The 21,163-nt window shown below is 39.3% G+C and overlaps 1 protein-coding gene across 1 annotated transcript in view; it reads left to right on the top strand.

The window, feature by feature from the left end:
* Window positions 1-19,633, top strand: part of LOC128059925 (glycerophosphodiester phosphodiesterase domain-containing protein 4-like) — a 93,681-nt gene extending 74,048 nt beyond the window's left edge. The window contains exons 13-14 of the mRNA XM_052652174.1: window positions 14,910-15,057; window positions 19,547-19,633. Coding sequence (XP_052508134.1) covers window positions 14,910-15,057; window positions 19,547-19,633 — 235 coding nt within the window. The remainder of the gene's footprint in view (window positions 1-14,909; window positions 15,058-19,546) is intronic.
* Window positions 19,634-21,163: the final 1,530 nt, after the last annotated feature.

The raw sequence follows: 21,163 nt of genomic DNA, 5'->3' as shown, positions 1-21,163 counted from the left end.
ATATTTTATTATATTTTTTAAAATAGTCTAGTTTCAGATTAAACTTTTTATTTTGAGATGGTTGCATGTTAACATGTAAGGAATAATAGAAAATAGTCCTGTACTTTTACCCAGTTTACTCCAGTGGTAAAACTTGCAAAATTTTGGTATGATATCAAAACCAAGATATTGAAATTAATGCAATCCATCAATCTTATTCAGATTTCCCCAACTTATATTCATTTTTGTGTTTTTTTGTATTGATATATACAGATCTATGTGCAGTTTTATCATATGCGTGTTTGTGGATCCAGCATCACAACCAAGATATAGGCTTGTTTAATCACCAGTATTCCTTTTGTTGCCCTTTGATTACCACATTCCCCTTCCTTGGATATCCAACTCACCTCAAACCCTAACTTCCTCAATGAATAATTTCTGCACTTCTGTAATTTTGTCATTTTAAGAAAAATATATAGAAGAATCATAGAGTGTGCAACCTGTTGTGACTGGCTTTTTTCCACTCAGTGTAATTCCTTTTGAGATTCATAAAGACTGTTTCATGTGTCAGCAGCTGGTTCTTTTTCATTGCTAAATAGTATTCCATTGTATGAATGCACTAAACTAATTATTCACCAACTGAAGGATATCTGATTGTTTCATCAATTTATGAGCTATTTTTAATAAATGTGAATGTTTGTGTATAGGTTTTCATGTGAACACAACTTTTAAACTAAGAGTTAATAGCTTATTAAGACTTTCCTCTCTGTGTTTTTTATTTTTGGCTGTGCTGGGTCTTTGTTGCTGCACAGGCTTTTCTCTAGTTGCAGTGAGTGGGGGCTGCTCTGTAGTTGCAGTGTGCAGGCTTCTCGTTGAGGTGGCTTCTCTTATTGCAGAGCATGGACTCTAGGGCTGTGGACTTCAGTAGTTGTGGCACATGGGCTCAGTAGTTGCAACTCCCAGACTCTAGAGCACAAGCTCAGTAGTTGTGGCACACAAGCTTAGTTGCTCCATGGCACGTGGGATCTTCCCAAACCAGGCATCAAAGCCATGTTTTGGGTTTGCCAGGTAGATTCTTTACCTCTGAGCCACCAGGGAAGCCCTTCCCTCTCTTTAAAAACTTTTAATTACGTTAAAATACACTTAAAATTTACTTTTGTGATAATTTTTAAATACACAACTTTGTGACTTTAATATGCATTCATTACATTTTTCAGCAGTCACCACCATCCACCTACTTAACACTTTTCATCTTGTAAACTCAAATCCTGTTCTCATTAAACAATGAGCTCCCATCATACTCTGCCTCCAGACTCTGGAAACCACCATTTTACTTTATATCTTTATGATTTTGATTCATATAAGTGAAATGATGTAGTATTTGTCTTTTTTTGACTGGTTTATTTCTTTTTAGATGAAGTCCTCAAGGTTCATCCATGTTGAATTCATCCACTGAAGAATATATTCCTTTTTAACTGAATAATAATTCATTGTATGTATATGCCACTATTTGCTTAGCCTTTTGTCAATAGATGGACACTTGGGTTGCTTTCACATTTCAGTTGTTGTGAATAAAGCTGCTATGAAAATGGGGGTACAAGTATCTCTTCAAGACCTGCTTTCATTTCTTTGGGGTATATACTAGGAAGTGGAATTGCTGAATTATATGGTAATTCTAATTTTAATTTTTTGAGACACCACCATACTATTTTTCACAACTCTAAAAACAGAAGGACACAAATGCTCCAGTTTCTTCACATTAACACATCCTATTGATTCCTGGTTTTCTAATGTCACCATAATGGGTTTGTATTAGTTCTTCTTGAAATGTTTGATGGAATTCACCAGTGAAGTCATTGGATCCAGGGCTTTTCTTTGTTGGAAGAGTTTTAGTTAATAATTCAATCTCCTTATTGATTGTAGATCTATTCACATTTTCTAATTCTTCGTGATACAGTTGTGGTAGGTTTCTTGCTTCTAGGAATTTTTCCATTTCACTTAGGCTACCAAATTTATTGGGATACAATTGCTCATATTGCTCATATCCTTTATAATCCTTTTAATTCTATAAATCTTGTAATAGTATCCTCAATTTCATTTCTGACTTCAGTAATTTGGGTCTATTAGTTCAGTTCAGTTCAGTTCAGTCACTCAGTCGTGTCCGACTCTTTGCAACCCCATGAATCACAGCACGCCAAGCCTCCCTGTCCATCACCAACTCCCGGAGTTCACTCAAACTCACTTCCATCGAGTCGGTGATGCTATCCAGCCATCTCATCCTCTGTCGTCCCCTTCTCCTCCTGCCCTCAATCCCTCCCAGCATCAGGGTCTTTTCCAATGTGTCAACTCTTCACATGAGGTGGCCGAAGTATTGGACTTTCAGCTTCAGCATAAGTCCTTCCAAAGAACACCCAGGACTGGTCTCCTTTGGGATGGACTGGTTGGATCTCCTTGCTGTCCAAGGGACTCTCAAGAGTCTTCTCCAACACCACAGTTCAAAAGCATCAGTTTTTCAGTGCTCAGCTTTCTTCACAGTCCAACTCTCCTATCCATACATGACCACTGGAAAAACCATAGCCTTGACTAGACAGACCTTTGTTGGCAAAGTAATAGCTCTGCTTTTCAATATGTTATCTAGGTTGGTCATAACTTTCCTTCCAAGGAGTAAGCGTTTTTTAACTTCATGGCTGCAGACACCATCTGCAGTGATTTTGGAGCCCAGAAAAATAAAGTCTGACACTGTTTCCACTGTTTCCCCATCTATCTGCCATGAAGTGATAGAACCAGATGTCATGATTATAGTTTTCTGAATGTTGAGCTTTAAGCCAATTTTTTCACTCTCCTCTTTCAGTTTCATCAAGAGGCTTTTTAGTTCCTCTTCATTTTCTGCCATTAGGGTAGAAATATTGATATTTCTCCTGGCAATCTTGATTCCAGCTTGTGCTTCCTCCAGCCCAGCGTTTCTCATGATGTACTCTGCATATAAGTTAAATAAGCAGGGTGACAATATACAGCCTTGACATACTCCTTTTCCTATTTGGAACCAGTCTGTTGTTCCATATCCAGTTCTAACTAGTGGAGGTGATGGAATTCCAGTTGAGCTATTTCAAATCCTGGAAGGTGCTGTGAAAGTGCTGCACTCAATATGCCAGCAAATTTGGAAAACTCAGCAGTGGCCACAGGACTGGAAAAGGTCAGTTTTCATTCCAATCCCAAAGAAAGGCAATGCAAAAGAATGCTCAAACTGCTGCCCAATTGCACTCATCTCACACACTAGTAAAGTAATACTCAAAATTATGCAAGCCAGGCTTCAGCAGTACATGAACCATGAAATTCCAGATGTTCAAGCTGGTTTTAGAAAAGGCAGAGGAACCAGAGATCAAACTGCCAGCATCCGCTGGATCATCGAAAAAGCAAGAGAGTTCTAGAAAAACATCTATTTCTGCTTTATTGACTATGCCAAAGCCTTTGACTGTGTGGATCACAATAAACTGGAAAATTCTGAAAGAGATGGGAATACCAGACCACCTGACCTCCCTCTTGAGAAACCTATATGCAGGTCAGGAAGCAACAGTTAGAACTAGACATGGAAAAACAGACTGGTTAGTATCTCTAGCTAAAAATTTACTAATTTTGTTGATATTTTCAGAGAACTAACTTTTGGTTTCTTTGTTGGTTTTCTGTTCTGTTTTGTGTTTGTGCTAATCTTTATTATTTTCTTCCTTTTACTATGTTGGATCACTTTGTTCTTCTTTTTCTAGTTTCCTAAGTTGTAAAGATATGTTGTTGATATGAAATCTTTCTTGGTTTTGAAATTTTTCTTCCACTTTTATTCAAATATACGTATAGCACTATAAGTTTAAGGTGCACAGCATAATGCTTTATTTACAAATATCATTAAATGATTATCACAAGAAGTTCAGTGAACATCCATCATCTCATATAGATGCATAACTGGAGAAATAGAAGTTTTTTACTCAATAACTTTCACATATAACATAGAGCAGCATTAATTATATTTATCATATTGCACCTTATATCCCTAGTACTCTAATGTTTCTTTTTTTAATTTTTTTAATTGAAATATGATTGGTTTACAATGTTGTGTTAGTTTCAGGTGTACAACAAATTAATTCATATATATATTTAATTTTTCCAATTCTTTTCCATTATAGTTTGTTCAGTTCAGTCCAGTCGCTCAGTCGTGTCCGATTCTTTGTGACCCCATGAATCGCAGCACACCAGGCCTCCCTGTCCATCACCAACTCTCAGAGTTCACTCAAACTCATGTCCATCGAGTTGGTGATGCCATCCAGCCATCTCATCCTCTGTCATCCCCTTTTCCTCCTGCCCCCAGCCCCTCCCAGCATCAGGGTCTTTTCCAATGAGTCAACTCTTCTCATGAGGTGGCCAAAGTACTAGAGTTTCAAGTTATTAAATGTAGTTTCCTGTGCTATACATAAGTTCTTTGTTTATTTTGTATTTGATATTGTTTATATTTTAATTTATACCTTAATTTATCCTTTGATTTAACTCTTAATTTATCCCTTCCTATATTTCCCCTTAGGGGACTATAAGTTTGTTTTTTTTATGTCTGAGAATCTATTTCTGTTTTGTAAAAAAAAATATTTGTATCATTTTCTCAGATCCCATATAAGTGATATCATGATATTTGTCTTTTGCCGTCTGGCTTACTTCACTTAATAGGTTCATCCCTGTGCTGCAAATGGCATTATTTCATTCTTTTTATAGCTGAGTAATATTCCATTGTGTGTGTGCACGCATGCACACATGCACACCATATCTTCTTTATCCATTCATCTGTTGGTGGACATATAGGTTGCCTCCATGTGTTGGCTATTGTTAATAGTGCTGTTCTGACCATTGGGGTACATGCATCTTTTCAATTAGACTTTTCTTTGTGTATATACCCAAATGGGATTGCTGGAGCATATAGTAACTACTTTTGTTTTTCAAGGAATCTCAATACTGTTCTCCCTAGCGGTTATACCAATTTACATTCCCACTGAGAGGGCAGAAGGGTTCCCTTTTCTCCATATCTTCTCCAGCATTTATTATTTGTACATTTTTTTTAATGATGGTCATTCTGACTGGTATGAAATGATGCTTCATTGTATTTTCCATTTGCATACTCTAATAATTAGTGGTGTTGAGCATCTTTTCATGTGCTTTTTGGCCACCTGTATGTCTTCTTTGGAGAAATGTCTATTTAGATCTGCTACCTATTTTTTCATTGAATTGCTTGTTTTTTTGCTATTGAGCTGCATGGGTTGTTTGTATATTTTGGAGTTTAACCCCTTGTCAGTCACTTCATTTGCAAATATTTTCACCCATTCTGTGGGCTGTCCTTTCATTTTGTTTATGGTTTCCTTTGCTGTGCAAAAGCTTTTAAGTTTTAATTAGGTCCCACTTGTTTCTATTTTCATTACTCCAGGAGATGGATCAAAAAAGATCTTATTGTGATTTATATCACAGTGTTCTACCTATGTATTCCTTTAAGACTTTTATAATAGCTGGTCTTACATTTAGGTCTTTAATCCGTTTTGAGTTTATTTTTGTGTATGGTGTTAGAGACTGTTCTAATTTCATTCTTTTGCATATAGCTGTCTAGTTTTTCCAGCACCGCTTTTTGAAGAGACTACCTTTTCTCCCTTGTATAGTCTTGCCTCCTTTGTTGTAAGCTAATTGACCATAAGTGTATGGGTTTATTTTTGTTCTTTCCATCCCAGTTCCATTTATCTACATTTCTATTTTTGTGCCAGCACTATACTGTTTTGTTTGCGTAGCTTTTAAGTATAGCTTGAAGTCAGAGACTATGATTCCTCGAGCCCCTTTCTTCTTTCTCAAGGTTGTTTTAGTTATTTGGGGTCTTTTGTGTTTCCATACACATTATTGACCAGGGAATTTTTACCGAAGCCAAAACCTATGGCTGGCAACTTGTTATGTAAACAAATATTGATACATCTCCAGTCAATAACATTTGGGTAACAAAAAACTTATTAATACATCTCTGGTCAATAATTTGTTCACAATATTTCTTCTATTCCAAGAACACAGTTTACCTTTCCATCTATTTTTCATCATCTTTCATTTCTTTTATCAAAATCTTACAGTTTTCAGAGTACAGGTCTTTTGCCTCCTTAGGTAGGTTGATTCCTAGGTATTTTATTGTTTTTGATGTAATGGCAAATGGGGTTGTTTCCTTAATTTCTCTTTCTGATATTTTATTGTTATAGTATAGAAGTCCAATAGGTTTATACACATTAATTTTGCATTTTGCAACTTCACTGAATTCACTGATAAGAGAGATAGGTACTTGTTAGTAATAACAACTTGATTCATATGAATTTTCTCCTCAGTCATCTTAAATCATGCTTAGGAGGAATCTACCTATATGTTATGCAACAGCAAGGCATGCTGAGCAAGAGATGCCATTCTCGCCTTCTTGAATTTTTATTTTCTAAAGCAGATGCTCTAAATGCTTGAGAAGTCATGAACAAATAGGCAGAACTAGATGTTTGAACTTGAGCCTAAATATTATTTTCAAAGCAGAATTTTAAGACAGCCTATGGAGGCCACCCAGGAGAAGACAACACCCCACTCCAGTACTCTTGCCTGGAAAATCCCATGGACAGAGGAGCCTGGTAGGCTTTAGTCCGTGGGGTCACTATAAAGAGTGAAAGTGAAGTCGCTCAGTCAGACATGACTGAGCGACTTCACTTTCACTCTTTACTTTCATGCATTGGAGAAGGAAATGGCAATCCACTCCAGTGTTCTTGCTTGGAGAATCCCAGGGACGGGCGAGCCTGGTGGGCTGCCGTCTATGGGGTCGCACAGAGTCGGACACAACTAAAGCGACTTAGCAGCAGCAGCAGTAGTTTTCTGGTAGTGTCTTTAGGATTTTCTATTTTATCATGTCATCTACAGAGACAGTTTTACTTCTTTTCCTATTTGAATTCATTTTATTTCTTTTCTTCTGTGGTTTCTGTGGCTAGGACTTCCAAAACTATGTTGAATTAAAAGTGATAAGAGTGGGCCTTCTTGTCTTGTTCCTGATCTGATCTTAGATGAAGTGCTTTCAGCTTTTTAACTCTGAGTATGATCTTAGCTGTGAGTTTGTCATATATATATGGCCTTTATTATGCTGAATGTTCCCTGTTTGCCCACTTTCTGTAGAGTTTTTAATCATAAATGGATATTGAAATTCATCAAAAGCTTTTTCTACATCTATTGAAATGATCATATGGGTTTTATTCTTCAGTTTGTTAATGTGGTGTTTCACATTGATCAATCTGATAATACTGAAAACTCCTTGCAGTCTTGGGATAGATCCCACTTGATCATGGTATATGAGCTTTTAAATATATTGTTGGATTTGGTTTGCTCATATTTTGTTGAGGATTTTTGCCTCTATGTTCTTCTGTGACATTGATGATATTATTTGGAACGAACACTTCTGAATTCATTGTGTGAGGCCACTGTCATTCTGATACCAAGAGCAGAGATATCACAAAAATGAAAATTACAGGCCCACATTATTGATGAACATAGATGCAATAATCCTCTAATTTTTTTAAATGTAAGAATTTATAGCTATGCATTTCCCCCTTAGCATCACCTTTGCTGCATCCCATGAGTTTTTGTGTTTTCATTTTCATTCATCTCCATATATTTTTTTCATTTCCCTTGTGATTTCTTTCTTTATCCTTTAGTTACCAGAAAGTGTAATAATACTATCTTTTATACTTGCCCTTATATTTACTTTTATTGAGGTTTTTTGTCTCCCTTAGACTTAAGTCCCACAAATATGTGAATTTTCCAATTTTCCTTTTGTTAGACTTCTGACTTCATTGTGTTCGATTGGATATAATTTGTGACATAATATATCTAAAGTGAGAGTTGTCACACATGCACTTGAGAAGAATGTGTATGTTCTTATTGGATTGAGTGTTCTGTCTCAGATATAGTTTCTTGTGTTAAGTCCTCTGTTTCCCTGCTTATCTTCTGTCTAATTGTTCCATTTATCATTGAGAATGAGATATTAAAATCTCCAGTTGTTATTATACAGCTTCAATTTTGTCAGTGTTTACTTTGTAAATTTTACTGGTCTATCATTAGGCACATAAATGTTTATAATTAATATATCTTCTTGCTATGTTGAAACTTGTATTAATATATAATATCCTCCTTTGTCACATGTAAACTTTTTTTGCACAGTCCCTGTTTTATCTGATATTAATATAGCCACCCATGCTCTTTTTAGTTACTATTTGCATGAAATAACTTTTCTGTCCTTTCGCTTACAATCTGTCCGTGCATTTGGATCTTAAATGAGTCTCTTGTGGACAGCATAAACATGGGTCATATGTTTTTATGCATTCTGACAATCTCTGATTGGAGAGTTTAATCTATTTACATTTTTTAAATTACTGAAAAGGACAAAGATTATTGTTGTTACTGCTGTCATTTTTGTAAATATTGTTTCTATCATCTGTTATTTTAATTTGTTATTTCTATATACCTTATTGGAGAAGGCAATGGCAACCCACTCCAGTACTTTTGCCTGGAAAATTCCATGGACGGAGGAGCCTGGTAGGCTACAGTCCATGGGGTGGCGAAGAGTCGACACGACTGAGCAATTTCACTTTCACTTTTCACTTTCATGCATTAGAGAAGGAAATGGCAACCCACTCCAGTGTTCTTGCCTGGAGAATCCCAGGAATGGGGGAGCCTGGTGGGTCGCACAGAGTCGGACACGACTGAAGCGACTTAGCAGCAGCAACAGCATATACCTTATAATTTTTCCCTTATTTTCTTCCTTACTGTTTTCTTTTGTGTTTAGTTGTTTTTCATAGTGAAATGCTTAAATCCTTTTCTTGTTTCCTTTTTTATTTTTTTATACCTAATTTTTGTGTGTTACCATGGGAATGACACTTACCATCCTAAAGTTATGACACTGTGGTTGAATTTATACAAGCTTAAATTCAGTAACATGCAATAACTCTTCTTTATAACTCCAGTCCTTCCATTTTCACTTTTTGATGTCAGAAAATTTCATTTTTATATACTGTATGCCTCAAAAATAAACTAATAATTCCTCTAAATGCAAGTTTCTCAAACTATGTAAAAGACAACATGTGAAGTTGATAAAGTTATACAATTATTAGCTTTTAGACTAATAATTCTGGTTTTTTCCTATAGATCTTTTGCTAAATTATGTATAAAATAAAGACTATAGTTACACACCATTGTTACAATAATACTATCTTTTATAGTTGCCCTTATGTTTACTTTTATTGATATCTTTTTGTCTCCCTTAGACTTTAAACTACTGTCCCTTTACTTTATTTCACCTTGGAGGACGCTCTTGAGTTTTTCCTGCAGGGCTGATCTAGTGCCCATGAACTCCTTCACCTTTTGTTTACCTGGGAATATCTTAATTTCCTCCTGTGCCTGTGAATCTCCTACGAGACAAATGCTTCAAGATTCTTTATTTGCCTTTGGCTTTTGGAACTTTGGTTATATAGTGTGTCACAGGGTGGATCTAAGCTGCTCTAGGAACTTGGGCACAGCTGCCTGTCATGGAGATGGGAGTCTGGAAATGGTAACTGCTACTGTTAGAGTTGCTGAAACTGACTAATGTTAACTATATGAAACTGACTAATGTTAACTATAGCTTACCATCTAAAATTTCCCTGAAAGTTGTAAGACTACAATAGATGCCATAGTACCAAAATATTAATAGTTACATTAGATTTTTCCAATGTTATTGTCCAGGATGGGATCAGGTTCCTGGTGCTTCTATTTCTGCCATCTTCCCAGAATTGCCTGCTGTGAATATGTTGTTACTTCTATGAGACTAATGGCTAAAACTGCAATTGCTGGAGTATGGTAGTTTTCAAAGTTTTCTAAGAAAGTTTGTAAGTTTTATTTAGTTTTATAAGAAACTTCCAAACATTTTCAGAGGGCCTGTACTGTTTTACATCCCACCAGCAATGTATGATGACCCAGGGCTCTACATCCTTGCAGTTTATGGCATTGTCATTTTTTACTGTAGCCATTCTGATACGTGTGTAGTGATATCACACTGTGGTTTTAATTTTCATTCTCTGACAGGTAATGATACTGAAGATCTTATTATGCTCTTAGTTGCCTTGGCAAATAGATGGGAAAACAATGGAAACAGTGACAGACTATTTTCTTGGGTTCCAAAGTCACTGCAGATGGTGACAGCAGTCATGAAATTAAAAGACACTTGCTCCTTGGAAGAAAAGCTATGACCAACCTAGAGAGCATATTAAAAAGCAGAGACATTACTTTGCCAACTTGGCCCATATAGTGAAAGCTATGGTTTATCCTCTTCAGTAAAATGTCTTTTCTTATTATTTCTAACTGAATGGCTTGATTTTTATTGTTGAATTTTTAGAGTTACTTCTATCAGTCAGTTCAGTTCAGTGGTGCAGTCATGTCCAACTCTTTGCGCCCCAAGGACTGCAGCACTCCATGCTGTCCATCACCAACTCCTGGAGCTAGCTCAAACTCGGGGGACACGAGTTATTGATGCTGTCCAACCATCACATCCTTGTTGTCCCCTTCTCCTCCTGCCTTCAATCTTTCCCACCATCAGGGTCTTTTCTAATGAGTCAGTTCTTCCCCTCAGGTAGCCCAAGTATTGGAGCTCCAGCTTCAGCATCAGCCCTTCCAATGAATATTCAGTACTGATTTCCTTCAGGATTGACTGGTTTGACCTCTTTGCAGTCCAAAGGACTCTCAAGAGTCTTCTGCAGCACCACAACTCAAAAGCATCAATTCTTCTACACTCAGCTTTCTCTATGGTCCAACTCTAACATCCATACATAAGCTATGAAGCTATGTAAAAACCTGGAAAAGCCATAGCTTTCACTATATGGGCCAAGTTGGCAAAGTAATGTCTCTGCTTTTTAATATGCTGTCTAGGTTGGTCATAGCTTTTCTTCCAAGGAACGAGCGTCTTTTAATTTCATGACTGCTGTCACCACCTGCAGTGTCTTTGGAACCCAAGAAAATAGTTTGTCACTGTTTCCACTGTTTTCCCATCTATTTGCCATGAAGTGATGGGACAGGATGCCATGATCTTTGTTTTTTGAATGTTGAGTTTTAAGCCAGCTTTTTCACTCTTCTCTTTCACTTTCATCAAAAGGTTCTTAAGTTCCACTTATCTTTCTGCCATAAAGATGGTGTCATCTGTATATCTGATGTTACTGATATTTCTCCCAGCAATTTTGATTCCAGCCTGTGCTTCACACAGCCCAGCATTTTGCATGATGCACTCTGCATATATGTTAAATAAGCAGGGTGACAATATACAGCCTTGATGTACTCCTTTCCCAACTCAGAACCAGTGCATTGTTCCATGTCCAGTTCTTGCTGTTGCTTCTTGACCTGCATACAGATTTCTCAGGAGGCAGGTCAGGTGGTCTGATATTCCCATCTCTTGAAGAATTTTCCACAGTTTGTTGTGATCCACGCAGTCAAAAGCTTTGGTGTAGTTAATAAAGCAGAAATAGATGGTTTTCTGGAACTCCGTTGCTTTTTCTGTGGTCCAATGGATGTTGGTAATTTGATCTCTGGTTCCTCTGCCTTTTCTAAATCCAGCTTGAACATCTGTAAGTTCTCAGTTCATATACTGTTGAAGCCTTGCTTGAAGAATTTTGAGCCTTACTTTGCTAGCATGTGAAATGAGTGCAATTGTGCAGTAGTTTGAAAGTCTAGATGAATAGATGAATAAGTCCTCTTCCCAATATGCCAGTATTGGCCCAGTGGGGAGTAAGTTTCTAATGCCTTAAGTTTGAGTAGAAGGATGTACACTCATCTTCTGCAAAAACTCCAAAATTGCAACTAACCACTGAACAACCATCGACAGGAGAATGTTGGATCCCACCAAAAAAAGATACCCCATATCAAAAGGCAAATAAGAAACCCCAACAAGATGGTTGGACGGGCAAAATCATGTTTAGAATCAAACCCCATACCCACCAGAGATGCTCAGAGGGCTCAAGCAAAACCTTGTGTGTATCAGGACCCAGGGACCCCACAAGAGACTGAGCCAGACCTGCCTTTGAGTGTTAGTGTCTCCTGCAAAGGCATGGGTCAGCAGTGGCCTGCCACAGGGACAGAGGCTCTGGCTGCAGCAGACCTGGGAGATGTGGCATGTGGCATAAGTCCTCTTGGAGGATGTCGCCATAGCCCCACTTCAGAGCCACCAAGCAGGTGACCCATAAACTGGAGAACAATTATACCAAAGACGTTCTCGTACTGTTGCAAAAGTTCTAGAGCTCACAACAGATTTCCCAACCTGGGGATCCAACAAAGGTACTGAGAATTCCCAGGGAATATGACTTTGAAGGCCAGTGGGATTTGATTGAAGAACTCCCACAGGACTGGGGAAACAGACTCTTGGAGGACACAAACAAAACCTTGTGCGCACCAGGACCCAGGAGAAAGGAACAGTGACCCCACAAAAAACTGAGCCAGACCTGCCTGTGAGTGTCCAGGAGTCTCCAGCAGAGGCGTGGGTTGACCGTGGCCTGCCACGGGCTCAGGGTCACTAAATACAATAGTCCTGGGAGCCATGCATGCTGGCATAAGCCCTTTTGAAAGAGGTTGCCATTACCCCTACCATAGTTTGACCTCAGGCCAAACTACTGAGAGAAAACACAGCCCCACCCATCAGTAGAAAATTGGATTAAGGATTTACTGAGCATGGCCCAACCCATCAAAGCAAGACCCAGATTCCCCTCAGCCAGTCCCTTCCATCAGGAAGCTTCCACAAACCTCTTATCTTTATCCATCAGAGGGCAGACAGGATGCAAACCACCGTGAAAACCTCCACAGTTACAGCAAACTAACCAAACTGAACACATGGATCACATCCTTGTCTAACTCCATGAAACTATGAGCCATGCCATCCGTATAGGGCCACCCAAGATGGACAGGTCATGGTGGAGAGTTCTGACAAAACGTGGATAGATATAGTCCTTTGTTGGATGTTCTGTTTGTAAATACTTTGTCCCAGTCTATTTCTGGTCTGTAGCATCTCCTTAAGATTCTTCCACAGAACAAAAGTTCTAAATTTTTTGTTAGGTCTAACATCAGTTTTTTCAGTTATGTATCATGCTTTTACTGTCAAGTCTGAGAGTTCTCTGTCTAGCCCATAGGTCTCAATTTTTCCTGAAAGTTTTGTAGTTTTACATTATGTATTTGTCTGTGATCCATCTAGTCAATTTTTATATGAAGTATGCGATGTAAGTTGAGGTTTTCTGGGGTTTTTGCCTATGTATGCCTGTCCTATTGCTCTAGTACCATTTGTTGAAAAACTCTTATCCCACTGAATTGCTTTTACACCTTTGTCAAAAATCATTTTGACATATTCTTATGGGTCTATTTCTGGGTTTAAAATTGTGTCCCACGGTTCCATATGTCTGTTCCTTCCCTAATACCACACTATCTTGATTACTGTAGCTATATAGTAAGACTTAATATTAAGTAGAGTGATTCTCTCTTTCAGTTCAGTTCAGTCGCTCAGTCGTGTCCAACTCTTTGAGACCCCATGAATCGCAGCACGCCAGGCCTCCCTGTCCATCACCAACTCCCGGAGTTCACTCAAACTCACGTCCATCGTGTCAGCGATGCCATCCAGCCATCTCATCCTCTGTCGTCCCCTTCTCCTCCTGCCCTCAATCTTTCCCAGCATCAGGGGCTTTTCAAATGAGTCAGCTCTTCACGTGAGGTCGCCAAAATACTGGAGTTTCAGCTTTAGCATCAGTCCTACCAATGAACACCCACGACTGATCTCCTTTAGAATGGACTGGTTGGATCTCCTTGCCTCTTTAGACAGTGCACAAATACCTACTGGCATTTAGTGCACAGGGAAATGTGAGTTCCATTTCCCCTACTAAGTGCTTTAAAAAATTCTTTATATTTGAAGTGTAAATATTTACCAGATCAACATTCATTTCTTTATTTCTTTAGTTAACTACTTATGAAGCAGGTACTGGATATGCAGAGACGAGTAACACAAAGTCTTTGCTTTTAATTTGCTACAGTCAGGTGAAGAAGACTGATAGGAAAGCAGATAAAGAGAGTAAAGGGTGGTAAGCGCTCTGATGGAAGTAAGTACATTTGCTACATGATAGTGTACTGCAGCTGGCACATAGCAGCTTACGGGAGAAAAATTGGAGGAATATTTACACCATGAATTGAAGTCGACAAATTCTGACAGGGCTTTCCTTTTTCCTCCCTGTCTCCCTCCCTTCCCCTCTTATTTGTCTCAGGGCATGTAGTTTACTAAAATACTACTATTACTGTTGACATAGAAAACAAGCTTATGGTTACCAAAGGGAAAGGGAGAGGGATAAATTAGGAGTTTGGGATTAAAATAAACACACTACTATAAATAAAATAGATAACCAACAAGGACCTAGAGTGTAGCACAGGAAACTAGTCAACATCTTAAAATAATCTACAATGAAGAAGTTTCTAAAAAAGAATAGATGCAGATTTAGATAGAGGTATATATGTAAAATTGAATCGCTTTGCTATAAACCTGAAACTGACACAACATTGTAAATCAACTACATTTCAATAAAAAATTTTTAAAAATTTTAAATTTTAAATTTTAAATTTTTAAATTTTTAAATTTTAAAAAAAGAATAAAATACTACTGTTGGTACAGGAGTAAAGGTGTTAAGTCTACAGCTTTATCCTCATTGCAACATGAGCTAATTCAGCGTGTCATATCATAAGTTGTCACATGACCAGGTGTTTCCGGTGATTTAAGCAACAACCTTTCATGACACGGTGGCTGTTCCCCTTTTAGATGTGAGAGTGAGATTAAGTCGAAATCTCCTGTGGGTTCTTTTTCTTCCCAGAGAATATAAAGCAGCTAACATCACCATCAACATATACCTCGTCAATGAACCTTGGCTCTTCTCACTGGCCTGGTGTTCCAGTATTCACTCAGTGACAACAGACAACATTCAGGTCCTGAAGGAGATCAATCACCCTTACTACTTCATGGTGAGCTGGTTGTCCAGATTGTTCTTCCAAGTCTGGTGCAATAGGAGCCTCTGTCCCCCTGCCCACCCCTACCTAGCACACTGTGTAGTCTCTAGATGAGCTACTTAAGAGCAGAGACTTATGTGGCATTGAAGATGTGGCATTCCCCCTTCCCTCACCCAGCACCTTCTGTGATTTTTCAGGGAGAAATTATTATTAATGGTATAATAATCACTGTTTATTGAATCCTCACCATGTGCCTTTCATGCATAATGTAATGCAGTGCTCTGGAGTTGAACTCAACCCACTAGGAGTATCACCATGGGGAATCTGAAACTTGAAATTAAGATCCTTGACATCATCACATGAATGCAATATTCAGAATGAGGTCAGATTCCAGAGTTTTGTTACTGCAGCCCCACCTGCCTGAAGTTACAGCAACGATGACAGTGACATGAGGTGTGGAAGAGAAACCAAGTGGAAACTGTGTATCCTGAGCAAAAATGCTTTTGAAAAGGAGAGTGTATATCCAGCTACTGCTTATGGTTAGAGGCATGGGGGCCTGAACATCTGGGTTACATTTCCAGATAAATCCCATCACTTATTATCTATGAAGGGATCCCCAGCTAACCAGTTAACTGATACAGAGCTAATTTTTCTTATCAGTGTAGAGGTAGACTGGGATGACTGAGTCAGACACAATAGCCTACAGCAGAAAACTGCTCTGTGACCTCAGTCTTTTCTTGTCCCTGAACAAGATCTCACTCAGATTCCATAGTTTCTCTATAGTTCACTCTTAGATAATTTTTAAAGTTCTTTTTAATCACCAGAAAGCTTCAATTCAACATCAAGTGTCTTGTCCAGAGTAATAACCCAAACTCTAAACTGCCTTGAATATCAAAGTTTTAGTCAGAGAAATCTAAGTGAGAAGCTTACATATTTTGGGTTGCTTTCTCCATACCCCCAGCCTCACTGGTCCTTGTTTCTGACTTGACCGGGGTCGGGAGGAGGTATGAGGTGATCAGGGCCATGGGCACAGTCTCATAGAGCCAGCACTGCATTGAGGCCCTATGGTGGGATTGTCGAACTGCTTACTCCTTCCTTGGAGCCTTGGGCAGCATTCTTCAGACTACCCTCAAGGAAACCTTGGATGACAGGTCCCTTGGCATAGGTGAAGCCTCTCTACTTGTCTGTCTCGGTAATAGCCTCCGTCATGTATATATTATACATTTTTCTAGCATTTTTGCTTTTAAAAATTGGTTAAACTTGTTCAGTATATAAAATTCAATCATTCTAAAATACATAAATTGGAAATCAATATACCCCTCCATAAGCCTATCCCTCTCAACCAAATAATGTCTGAAAGTTGTCCCTTTGGGTATATTAAATAAAACTTTATTTAGTAAAACTTTTCAATTTAATATTTGAATTGATAATAAACTCATGTGATTCAAAATTCAGAGAGTGTAAAGGATGTTAAGTCAAAAGCTTGTTTCTATACCTGGCCTGGGCTTTTTTAAAGGACTCAAGGTCAGTTTGTTCAGGAAGGTAAGGTCAGTATCCCTGGGCCTGCCTAAGCAACCCACACTCTGGGTTAGAATATGCTGACTCAGATCTTGGCCCAACCCCTTACTGTGTGAACTTGGAAATGTTAGTTAACTTGTCTAGGCTTCAGTTTGTTATTTGTAAACTGGGGATTAAAAGTACTACAGTAGAAGCAATTTTTATCCAATATAATCCTGTCTGCTTAGCAGTCTGTTAACTCAAAAATTTTAGGTGAGAAATTGTGAAATAAATGATATGTGGTCTGTTAACATTTTACTATGTTGGAAAAACATATCTAATACTTAGTGGCTTAAAACTGACAAATGTTTGTCACGTCCATTATGACGGTTGAGTGCTTTCTCTGGTCCCAGCCACTTTGACTGGGCTAGGTGATCTGGGATGGCCTCACCCATATGTCTAGGATTCTACTGGGGTGACTGAGGTCTCTTCATTTAGTCACTCATCCTCAGTGAAGCCAACTTGCTCATGTTCACCTGGTGGCATTGGGTTCTCAGCAACAAGAGAGGTCAAGCCCCAGTGCATATGCCTTTTCAAAGATCCCCCAAGTGTGATGTTTGCTAATGTTCCACTGGCCAAAGATGATCACATGGTCAAGTCCAGATTTAAGGAGGGGGCAGAGGAGAGACACACTTTACTTCTTGATGGAGAGGAGCAACAAAGTCATATTCCATACAGGCCTGCATTTGGTGAGAAATATTGTGGTCGTTTTTATAAACAACCAACCACATACATAACTCATACATTTAAAAATATTTATTCACCTTTCGACAAAGACTCAAGGTCTTTCCTTTGAGGGAATTTCAGCTGATTGAATTATGTATTCCCTTGCTTAAATATACTCCAAAATGAACCAAGTATAATTTCTAAGTTTTGTTTCCTTTGGTTGTTATTCAGACACTAAGTCATATCCAATTCTTAAAGTCATTGGGAGAATGAGGAATCCACCCAGATTTTTATAATAATCCCACAACCCCTAGTCTCTTACTGTTTCACTCATACCTAATTCATTTGCTGGTTTTTTTGGTTGTTTTGTTGTTGTTGTTGTTGTTGTTGTTGTTGTTGTTGAGTGGGGGTGCGTTTGCTGTGCTGGGTCTTCATTGCTTTGCAAGGGCTTTCTCTAGTTGCAGCAAGCAAGGGCCACACTTCATTGCAGTGAGAAAGAAGGCTTTTCACTTCAGTGGCTTTTCTTGTTGTGGAGCACAGCATCTAGGGCACACAGGCTCAGTATCTGCAGTTCTCGGGCCCTGGAGGGTGTGGGCTTCAGGAGCTGTGGCGTGCAGGCTCAGTAATTATGGCCTGTGGGCCCTAAAGCATGCGCCCAGTAGCTGTGGTGCATGGTCTTTAGTTGTCCTTCAGTATGTGAAATCTTCCCAGAGCAAGGATTGAATGCTTGTCCCCTGCACTGGCATGTGTGTGTGCTCAGTTCCCCAGTCATGCGACCCTGTGAACTGTAGCCGGCCAGGCTCCTCTGTCCATGGGATTCTCCAGACAAGATTACTGGAGTGGGTTGCCATTTCCTCCTCCAGAAGGTCTTCTCAACCCAGGGATTGAACCCACATCTTCTGCATCTCCTGCATTGGCAGCCAAATTCTTACTCACTGCACCACCAGGGAAATCCTGCAGTTTATTTTTTAATAACCTTTCCTTTCATCATCAAGTATTTCTAAGCATTGACTTAGTTTCCTTTAAAAATGCCATCTTTTTTTACTCAACTTTTACAGATCTGAGTAATGTTTAATTCTATTGCACAATCATAACAAGTACAGTTGTTGTAAAGCCATATGGACAGCAAGAACAACTGATTCTTAGTGACCGTACAGCACACCCGGTGGGCATCCTAGAACAGGCCAAGGCATTGCTCAGGTTCCCATAGGGCATTGCTGCTGCTGCTAAGTTGCCTCAGTCGTGTCCGACTCTGTGTGACCCTATGGACAGCAGCCCACCAGGCTCCTGTGTCCACAGGATTCTCTAGGAAAGAATACTGGAGTGGGTTGCCATTTTCTTCTCCACCATAGGGCATTAGGAGCCTTAGATTAGAGGAATTTGGTTAAAAGCTTCTACTGTACCTGCCTACTAGATCTATTCGAAGGATTGCTGTGCAAATACCCTTAACATGCTTATAACACTTCCTTAGCTCCTATAAATCCTCATTAATGTTAGTTGTGCTCATTATCACAGTCATTTGTGTTATTGTTGTTAATATTATCATTACTAATCAGCCCAAGAAAAGACCTTGTGATTGGGTGGAAAATGGAATAAGAAAAAAAAAAAATCATGTCAGAGCCAGTACCATCAAGCAGTATTGGAGGTGAAATAATGAAGGTAGAAAAGGAGGATCAAACCAGGGAATGTAGACGCTCATGTAAGTGAAGCTAGAAGATGGAGCTTTGTGAAATGGGTGATTTATGCAAGGAGACTCAAGAAGTAGGCATGTTAGTCTTGGTTAAGAATTGTACTTTCAACATGCTTCTTTGAAGTACAGTGATTTAGGAGAATGATTCCTAAATTCTGGTTCACAGACTGATTACTTGTTTCTGGAGAGCAGAAATTCTAATTCCTGAGTCTCTAATGAGGCCAGGAACCTGTATTACTAAAATCTGATGCTTAGGTAGATTTAGATGGCATGAACACAGAGAGCACTGGTCCTGGGTCCAGAACAGACTTGCTATGTGACATCTCTGGGACTCCCTCAGACTTCAGTCAAGGGTCCAGGGAGACGAAGTGTGTGGAGTGTTTGAGCCCTTGTAGAGCCCTTGGCACATGTAAGAGGGGATTGTTAGGATAGCAGCGGGTACCCTCTGTGTTTGACACCAACTCGGGCAATCATGGTTCCTCCCCCTGCTCTGCCCCTGCTCCATCCCTGGTTCAAGCAAGGGACTTGACCCACATAAGCTGCAATGCCTTCCAGCTGCAAACTCCTATAACTGTGTTTTCTGTTTTGCAGACACCAGATTTCTATATGTTCATGTGGATTTTCTTGGATATTATTTCTGCAGTTTTCATTGTTGCCATATTTTATTCTATTTGGTAAGAATTTATTTGTAACTTTAAATGTTTTTTTTCCAAAAATATAAATGGTTTTACAAAAATTTAAGAAAAACAGTTGCTTTCTTCCTGTAACCCCGCGTGGCAAATCCTCAGGGAGACAGGGTTTTATCATCCTAACCTCCCATTTCTTCTCATGCTGCCTGCAGGCCCTCACACCCCTTCTTCCTCCTCAACACAAGATCATATTCTAAGAATTAGGATTCTCACTAAAGCTTAATCAAAGCCTGTTAATACAGATCCCGTGTGGATCACCTGGGAGAGGAGAGGGGTTGAAGATTGTTCAGAACAAGTGCCTCCACCTTCCCCTCCTTCCACAAGATGGGACATAGCAAGGTGCTGTGTAAAGGGCAAGCTCACACTCCAGGAAGCCTGGGTTTTAGTCCTGGCTTTTTCTTTAGTTGCTGGGTGACTGTGGGAAAATCACTGCCCCTTTCAAAACCATAGTCTTTTTATCTGTCAAAAAAAATGACATTTGAGAATTCTTGAGGGAAAATGCTACAAGATTACAAGGTTCAGGGTTGGGGAGGGGACATCTGGTAGAAGAATTTTAGCTAGAAGGGACCATGGTTCCTTAGATCTCATCATGCCCATCATTTCATTTGAGTTATCTTTTAAGGGAGGATGCTACAAACCCTCTGCCTAAAGTAGCATTTGACTGGGTAATGTTCTTTTCTGTCCACTGCCTGTTATTATTGTCGCTTTGAAAGAGGTCTGTGAGGCTCATGAACACTCTGCTTCCTTCTAGGTTGCGAGAAAGCCAAAGTGAAAAAATCCTCCAAGGTATCACCAGTTACACAGGTAAAGTCAGAGGCCTAGCACCCTCCCATCTCTTCATCCCTACCCATTGCCTCCAGGAGGCAGGGGCTGCCTTTAATGTTCCTGACAAGAATTGAAGGAGTCTAAAAATCAGGGGGTGGGAACCAGTGAGAAGCTGGGAAAAATAGGCTGGGCACAGATATTAAGGTGCCCTTAATATCCAGATTCATTGTGGACTTTCTTCTCTTAAGCAGTGAGACTCCTTGGAAGATTTTTAATGTGGTTGTTTATTTGCTCTCTTGTTCATGTATTCCTTCATCACAATTATTATTGAGCACCCACTTTGTGTCAGGCACTCTGAGAAAGACTGGAAGCTCTCTGTGGAGGGCAGCTCAAAAGAACAGAGCTCTGGCCCACAGAGAACCAGTGAGGAAGCAGGCAAAGGTATAGCAGTTGACATCTTTGGTTCAGGCATCTAGGACCAGGACAGGGAAACTGCCACGCTCATCGGGGCTGAATGTGCTTTTTGTGGCTCCAGTTGTGATTACGTTGGAAGTTGGAGAAAATTGCTGAGATCCTGGAATTCTGGACTAGAGTCTAGGCTCTGCATATAAACAATCAGGAAATGACAAATGAGTTTCAAACAAGGGAGCAATATGCTTAAACTTCTGGGTAAAAGGATAGAATAGCATAATAACGTATTATTCAGCAAAATAACTCAGGACTGAGTGAGACAGGTCCAGTAAGGGAAGGGAAG

The sequence above is a fragment of the Budorcas taxicolor genome, chromosome 15, assembly GCF_023091745.1.
Source record: "Budorcas taxicolor isolate Tak-1 chromosome 15, Takin1.1, whole genome shotgun sequence".
NCBI lineage: Eukaryota > Metazoa > Chordata > Mammalia > Artiodactyla > Bovidae > Budorcas > Budorcas taxicolor.
Note: the sequence above shows the minus strand (reverse complement) of the source record. Positions and strands in the feature narration are given on the sequence as shown.